General features: G+C 33.5%; 1 protein-coding gene across 6 annotated transcripts in view; it reads right to left on the bottom strand.

The window, feature by feature from the left end:
* Positions 1-5,607: 5,607 nt before the first annotated feature.
* The window catches only part of LOC148600768 (G protein-coupled receptor dmsr-1-like), a 98,145-nt gene continuing 95,377 nt past the window's right edge, over positions 5,608-8,375 (bottom strand). For all 6 annotated transcript variants that reach the window (XM_088555872.1, XM_088555874.1, XM_088555878.1 and 3 more), the window contains one exon: positions 5,608-7,647. In XM_088555872.1, coding sequence (XP_088411998.1) covers positions 6,504-7,647 — 1,144 coding nt within the window. In that variant the 3' untranslated portion in view covers positions 5,608-6,503. The remainder of the gene's footprint in view (positions 7,648-8,375) is intronic.

Here is an 8,375-nt window from a genome sequence, read left to right as displayed (position 1 = left end):
CCTCTGGGTGACCATTGATAATGTATAATTTGCACTAACATTTAAGGTTGGTATCCTATTCACAAAAATCAATTATTAGTATAAAGTTAAAGATGTTCTTTGACAGATGGGTAACGATGATCTGGGGAAATCACCTAATTGATGTAGGAACAATTTAGAATATTTTTTCTCCTCGTGGATCTGTTACAGATAATTAATATGGTTGATGCTTCTTATGAAATGTCTTATAAGTTAGATGAAAAAAAGCAAAAATACCCATGTGACTATAGAAGAGGGATATCAGAAAGGTTTGATAACACATAAATTTACAAAAGCACAGACAATAAATTACACATAGAGACGATCATCACAATCTCTAAAACTGGGGTTAACTCAAATGTTTCGAAAGGGTACGAAGTTCCTACGTCTTAAAAGACACACGATGTTGCTCGATGAAAGACTCATCAGATAGATGGCCCCTTTTTCACTTCTTTCGGTGAGTTGCTTTGCCATTGCTAGGCTACTACCGGATTACATACACTTGCAACATGACGGATGACGCTGGTTGAGCAAAACATGCCTACTCTTTCGGAGCAACTCGTGTCACTTCCAGGTTTCTAGTTTTTATTGCTAGTCCTTCGAATTGATTTATGATTCGTCTTGTTGGTTCGCTTCCAGAAGCGAATAATTTAGTTTCATGTGGTATACATTCTATTTTGAATAAATTAAATAACGAATTTGCAATCAGAAGCTGCGACTCGAAAATAGTTATTAATAACATGGCATTTTATTGGTCAATCGCTGAACACCAATGTCGAAACAGAAACGATTTAACGATTCCTGTCCGATTAAAAAAAAATCAAGCAAATATAAATGTGTATGGCAGTCCCTCGTGAAAAGGGATAGAATGTGTACAAAGTCAAACTTCCCAAAACTGTTCCAGTAATGTCAAACTCAATAGTTTAAATATGCTTTACCAGACGACTTTAATATTTATATACTTTTCATACGGTGTGTAACAACATTACTCAGGTAGCTTAGAAAACCTTTCAGTTTAATAAATGAACATATACTGCTAGAAATGCATTTATGTTAAAAATAGTTTTTAGTCTAAAATTAATTTTTAAAATGTATTACGAATGATCTATAGATAAAATGCGTACAAAACTGTCTTGTCCCGGTTGACATGGACACTGTGTATTGACCTTGTATATAGCAAATGTCTTGCAGGCGGCACTAGTATTTATTATCTGATTTAATCTGTTGAACTTTTGAATGTCGTTTCTTAAGAGAAGTTTCCACATAGAATTGTCAAAAGAATTAGCTTTTCTGAAAAATAAAACCGAGTTGTGAGAACACTTTATAAAATCATTGCGTTAAATGAAGAACGATTTCCGAACGACGCTGTTGTATCATGACACAACGAAGCATCCCATTGTTTTTTTGAAAGTTAAATCTTGTTTCCCTTATCTTCTGTTTATATATGTCATCTATTTTTATTCTGTTTGCGCCATTGCGTATGTATTTGTTATATTTTGACACTTTCTGGTCATATGCTTGGTTTTTTATAGCATTTGTCCATGTTTCGGTAGTTATTTTTGCGTATTATATTAATAAATGAATGAATGAGGAGATAGATTGTGTCTTTTGTTTTTGTTTGTTTGTTATGTTGTTTTTGTTTTGTTTTCGTTTCGTTTTGTTTTGTTTTGTTTTGTTTTGTTTTGTTTTGTTTTGTTTTTTGTTTTGTTTTGTTTTGTTTTGTTTTGTATTTCCCATCATATGTTGTTCTTTTCGGTGACTAGACGTCATAAATATGAAAAAAAATATACAAGATTATTTCAGAGAATACAAGTATAAATAGATATATATAAGCGATATTGAAATGCTAACAATAAGGTCAGAATGCATTTTAATGATTAATTGCACATCCACTGGTTTATAACATCAGGCGATGTTGCGACAAGTACACATTCATTGAAAGTGAAAACTAACACTTTATTCATTCAAACACATTGTATTTTTAAATCAATTAATTATTTGTATTAACTGCTTTTAGTTTGTGATGATGTGAAGTAAATGCTCTTTTTTTGAATCAATTAAAGTCTCTTTGTGATATTATAAATAGTATCATGTTTGCATGATGTTCTATGTAGCTCCGGTGCACATCGTAGTCGATTTAGACACAGATCATGACAGTAACATTCATCACGGTGGATACAGACATAAAACAACAACTAATCTATCTAGATTACGACACAAAATTAGATCAAATAGGAAAATTTATAGACGGACGAAAGCTCATACTTCGATCTATCATTCCCTGAAGGTATTCCATAACTTACAAGAACTTAGAGCTGTAGGTAGCAGCCAAATAGACGCATAGCCAATTAACAGTGGGAAACGAAACAGGGAAAATACACGTGATGACTGTTTCAATGCAATTTTGAAAATCTTTATACTGTAAGCGTTCTATTTGAGCAGTCCAAATGCATTGACCGTATATTTAAAAAAAGTGATTTACGGTCACCGAATATAACGTTTCTGTTGTGACGTCACGAATGTTCTATTGTAAGATATCGATTGTCCGCTCTAATTTTAACTTTACATTGTAAAGGCAATCACAATACACTGAATTGACATAAAATTATATACCAATTCGGCTTGAATATGGTATGGTCGGCACAGCCCAGCATTTTTCCGCAGTTCTAAGGCACATCCGTAGATCAGGTTTATGTCAAATCAGTGCACTGTTGTTGTCTAATTTATTCTTCTTCAATGTGGTTGACCAATTACACATTAACAAATGACTTGAAAGAAAATACAATGTGTGTACTATAAAGAGTTCTAATGTTCTCGCTTGCTTCCTCAATGAATCAAAATTTTGCAAGTGACTGACATATATTCGTTTGTAAATGTGGATTTTTTAGGTAAACGTTGTTCTAACTGACTAATAGACAGTATTGAACCGGTGATATAACAGATGTTTAACCACAATTCATCCTATAGTCAGAGTTTCGAAATTGAATAGTTCCGAGTTGGCATATATTTTAACCGTGCTAACAACGATTATTCCTGCGATTTTCGGTCGCGGTTCAGATCAATCTCCTTGAATAACTTTTTTAGTGGTATCATGTAGAATGAATTTGACATCTATACGATATTTCCCTGCGTTGGCACACTATAACATGTATTTAGGCACATGCACATGGCGGCATATTAAATTGACTATCATCCTGAATCATTAAACAAAGACTAATAGAAGCCCCTAAGAACACATATTTACAAATTACTGTTTTACTTAAATAGGCTAACAAACACTGTCTGAAAAAAAAATGAGAAAAATACAAACATTTTTTTATAGAAAAAAACCACCGAAGTATCAAGAAAATTTATGCATGAAGAATGAACTACCTTTCTGGCCATCACATTGTATTTACTGATTAAACAAACAAAAAGACAGTTCCTAGATAAAATTCACATGGCGGAATAAAGGGCACCACCTTAATTATGCTCTGAAAAATTGTTGATGACAAGAACAAGAACAAGAACCAGGCAGAAGGATCTGAATGCTGGTTAGCGCCCCTTTGGTATTTTTATATACGACTTGTCATGAATGGAGTCCAGATGGTTGTTTATCGAAAAAGTAGTATAATAAATCGAAACCTAATAAGCTACAATATTAAGGCCTATTCTATATGTCTGTATAATCAAATTCTTGATGCATCTTAAGGACACCTTAGTTAGGCATAACTACTTTAACATAACAGGATGCAAAATACGTTGATGGAATATTGTCATGAGTAATTTTTGGCGATCTTCGGACAAGGCATTACAGATAGAGATGTGATGAGACATCAATTTATAGAGTTCATTATTTCAAAATGAGAAATGGAAATAGCATTAATGAAAATGGATTTTTTTTCACTGAATAGCACTCATCATAACATGAGCATTTTTCAGATAATAAACTGTTAGTTCAAATTCCCCAAATTTGAACGTTCCCCTATAAATCATATTGTCGGCGAATTGTATCTTCTGAGGTAGTAGTACTGATTCATTTGTTTTTGTTCTTAATTTGTTTTGTCAAAACCAATTTTGCATTTGCTGTAACCAGTGTCCAAATGTTCCATGACTGTTGGATTCTACACAGACATTGTAAGCTCTTCGTACAACTAGGCATTCCGTTCACGAACCAAAATTGTTAGCTCTTCGGATGACTTGACATTCCTCGCCCAAACCAAAATTAGCTCCTCGGACGACTTGATATCGATTTTAAGGCCTAACGTGTATCAAAACCTCGGAGGGCCCTCGAAAAAAACTTGATATATGTAATATGCCTCCCGTGTATCAAGACATCATTGGTTTCTCGGATGACTTGATATCGATATCATATCAAATGTTTTCCAAGTCTTAGTAAGTCTCGGATGATTTGACAACATCCCGGTTTTTTTTGTACCAAGCCAAAAATGATACATCACTTATTTAATCAAGTGCGAGCGTCCATTTAGGTATTTGAATTGGTTCTTGTCTACATTTCTCTCTCTCTCTCTCTCTCTGTGTGTGTGTGTGTGTGTGTGTGTGTGTGTTTGCTTTTTTTCTTGTTCTTTATTTAATTGTTCATTACCTTTTTATACTTCCTACTAAGAGTGTGTTTTCTTAACACTTTCACAATTCCGTCTCTAAATTTGAACATTTTAACTTATACCTTCGTGTTGGCAGTAATTACCGTTATTATATTTATGGCATTTGTTATACACATTTTTACTTATACTAATTAAGATTATGGAGGCTTAGTTTTGTTTTGTTTTTGTTTTTTATTGTCATGTTCATGCGTATGATATGATATGCTTTTTTTAATGGTTTAAGTGGATATCAAGGAGTCAAGCTTCGGCCAGCAATCAAAAGAACATAATCCACAGTTCACAACTAGACAAAAATGCACACCATAGAACACGATCTAACCATAATAACACACACAAAGCGAACCCAGACTTTGCTAACAACTTGAAGCATTTGACAGGTACAACAGCAGTACGATAAACGTCATCTGTATTTCTAAAAACCAACATCGATTTAAAAATGTAACACCCTGTGTAGACAGAAGAGCAAAGGGAAAAATTGACACTGTGAACAAATCGGTTCTCATTGTACAGATGGATATATCCAAACACCTGATTTGTTTTCATAATGTGTTACATTAGTAATCAATTCCATTAAATGTCTTGTCATTTGATATACTGGTAATGTTCGTAGATGTATCAAAAAGATATTCCAATGGTCATTTCTCTTTTTTTTCTGACCGTTCGGTTTTTTAGCCCAGCATCTGTGAAAATAATGGATATACTGAACCGTGTAATCTTTGGAGTGTGAATGATTCAGGTTTTATTTATATTCATTAATATGAAAATGCAGAGTATATGTATGCTAACTATAATTTTGTTCGGAAACCATTGAACATAAACACTGAAGTAATAATACGGCTTGTATAATTTATTATACACATAAAATTCTTATACGAGATGTTGAGAAGATGTAATATTCAAAAGTATAATTCAGAAATAGAAACTTAAATGCGCGAAAGGTGAATCTATAGTTCTGTTTATATCCCCAAAAATATAAAAATATCAGACTATTCACAGATTTTATTTCTGATTTATTTATTAAAACATTTCAAATACTGTTTCAAAACATTTTAAAAGTAATATATGACAAGGTCTAACAGTAGATATAAGAACACTGAAACATCATATCCTAATTAAGTTACTACCAATTCATATATATAACTTAAAAACAATGATTTCAATTACTGTTTACCAATTTATTGTCGATGTTTTTTTTTTCAATCAAAACAATTCTCATTTTGCCGTTTTAGTGACCATCAATCCATGATTTATAAATTAATTACGAAAAAAATTTCCTGCAGTCTCTCTGAAAACCAGAACAAAAGGCCAAAAGAGTGAATTGTCAGGTTTTGGGTTGAATAATCATGCCCCATAGCAGATAAAAAATGTTATTAGGTACAAAAAATATCAAATAACAAAATTTAAAGAACAAAATCTCCTATCTGACCAGAACAGTTCCATGAAAAATTCTATGGCATCAGCTTTATATGTTACAGATTTTCCACGAAAAAGATAAGACAAGTTTCGACATATGGATTTGTAAATATTCCTATATGTTTTGCGTCCAATGAAAACATTTGCATGCAATGAGGTTAATAAGGGTTTCACCAGTAAGGAATGGACACAATGACATTTAACTTTACATCATTACTTGTTCACCCTTAAGACTGAACTTATTTAAACCTACTTTTAATAAATGTGCTAGTATTACAGAATAATAGATTTTGCCTAATCAAGGAACTTAAAGTCCTTATTTGACATTTAAAACCGATATGACAGACAATGCTAAGTAAACGTCTAATGCTCAAAAGTGTAAAAACTTTGCGTTGTGTCGAAATGATTAATTGGCAAAAATCATAGTTAAACTTATTGGTCTCCATAGAGATTACATGTGGTGACCTTTCACAAAAGTTGTTGATTCATATGGTTCTGGTGTTCATTGTTATTGCTATGCGAGTCAAGTTTGGCCAGTCGATCAGTTAAGGTATATCCACTTTGTTCTCTAGAATGTGGCAGATGACACGTACAAAATAAATGAACAAATGTTTCCCGGAACTTCGTACTCATAGTGCAGTAAAGGATAAAGTTAACAGCGTTGTTAATCAACGCCACAATATCCATGACGTCACCAAGCGGTAAGTAAACAGTATCAAAAAAGTCTTTGACGGTTGCACTGCAGACGATTAATATACCTTGTGGCAGCTCGGTCACAAGAAACAATATAATCACAGACACTAGCATTTTTGTCGTTCGTGAGTGCTCTGTCAGCCTGAGACTGTTGGCACCAGATATTTTTAGTACTTTTCTTCGATGTCGAATTTTTACATGAATATTGTAAATTAAAAGAGATCCAAAAATAGACATGAGCAAACATGGCACTAATTTCGCTGTAACGGCATACATCCAAACATTCACAAGGACAAGAATATCGGTATCATTCTTTCCAAGTCTCAAATCCCGTAGTACATACGTAGTCTCGTTAGTTTCAAAGTTAGTGGTTTCTTGTAACTCGTTACTCATATAATTTGGAATCAAACTTATTGCCGACCATATGTAAATTAGAATGATCAATATTTTTGACTGGTTCATTCTCTTGCGTCTCGTGGCGAATGCTTTCGTCGGTGATCGAATATGTATGAAGCGGACAATAGCTAGTAATACACAAAGCCATATAGATACTGTATGCGTCGTTGCAGCAAGGTTGATATGAAAGGTCATATAGGTCATCCATGATTTACTGTTTTTCTCAGGCGTTTTATTTACATCCGGGTACATACAATAGAAATGCATGGAAAATGGAACATAAGACAACATTGTTATGATATCTGAGACTGCCAATCCTGTCAGAATGATATTCACAGGCGTTCTCATGTGTTTCCTAGTCAATACAATGACGTTGAAAATGTTTGTGATAATTCCAAACACACATACACAAATGCTGATATATCCATGGAATGAAGCGTAGGATTTGGCGAACGTGAACAAATGGTCCCCTGTGACAGTTTGGTTGGCGGCCATACCGCAGTAGGTGTTGGCAGAAGAAAACCTGAAAAAGGTGAAAACTTTCAATGAAAGTATTATATTGAACATATATTTAAATACATGTACATGAAAACTGCTCTTTGGTTTTGGTGTTGCATATCAACAGACTAGAAATAAATGACAGGAACAGTTATTACTGTTGGTTTGGTATATATTTGTTTTATTTTATTCGTTGCATTCTACCAAACTTACAAAACGTTGTAAAAAGACATACCGAAGCTTTAAGAAGAAACCCAGTGATATCTGAATCCAAAGACACTGTTTTCAGAAAACAACTGTGGAAGAATATCCTATTTGCATTACGAAAGTCTGAGGGTTCGACTGTGAAATGTGTACTCCATAGGCTGGAGATGTTGGTATATTGCCATTGAGTTTCCTTAATTTATCTCATGATGGCAATCTGAATGAATCCTACATATTCCCATATCAATAATCAATATTATGTTACATACGGACAGGGACCATGGATGGATGGATGAACAACTATGAAGGCGCAGTGATACTTATTTTAAAACTTAATGACCACGTGACTTAAATACTTAGGGAAATGCATTGTATGCCTTCTGATAAATCTTCCACTTCCCTCAATTAATAATTATCAATTCCACTGCACCTTCATAGATGTTCATCCATTCTTGTCCCGTGTTGAATGTAGCATAATGTCAATATATATGGGGAAATGTAGGATTGATTCAAATTGGCATCAAGGGAAAATTTAAAGAAATTAAACCA

The sequence above is a fragment of the Perna viridis genome, chromosome 12, assembly GCF_037379345.1.
Source record: "Perna viridis isolate PV_CMFRI_1.1 ecotype Kerala chromosome 12, ASM3737934v1, whole genome shotgun sequence".
Classification (NCBI taxonomy): Eukaryota; Metazoa; Mollusca; class Bivalvia; order Mytilida; family Mytilidae; genus Perna; species Perna viridis.
The sequence above is the reverse complement of the archived record's forward strand: the minus strand, read 5'-3'. Positions and strand labels throughout refer to the sequence as shown.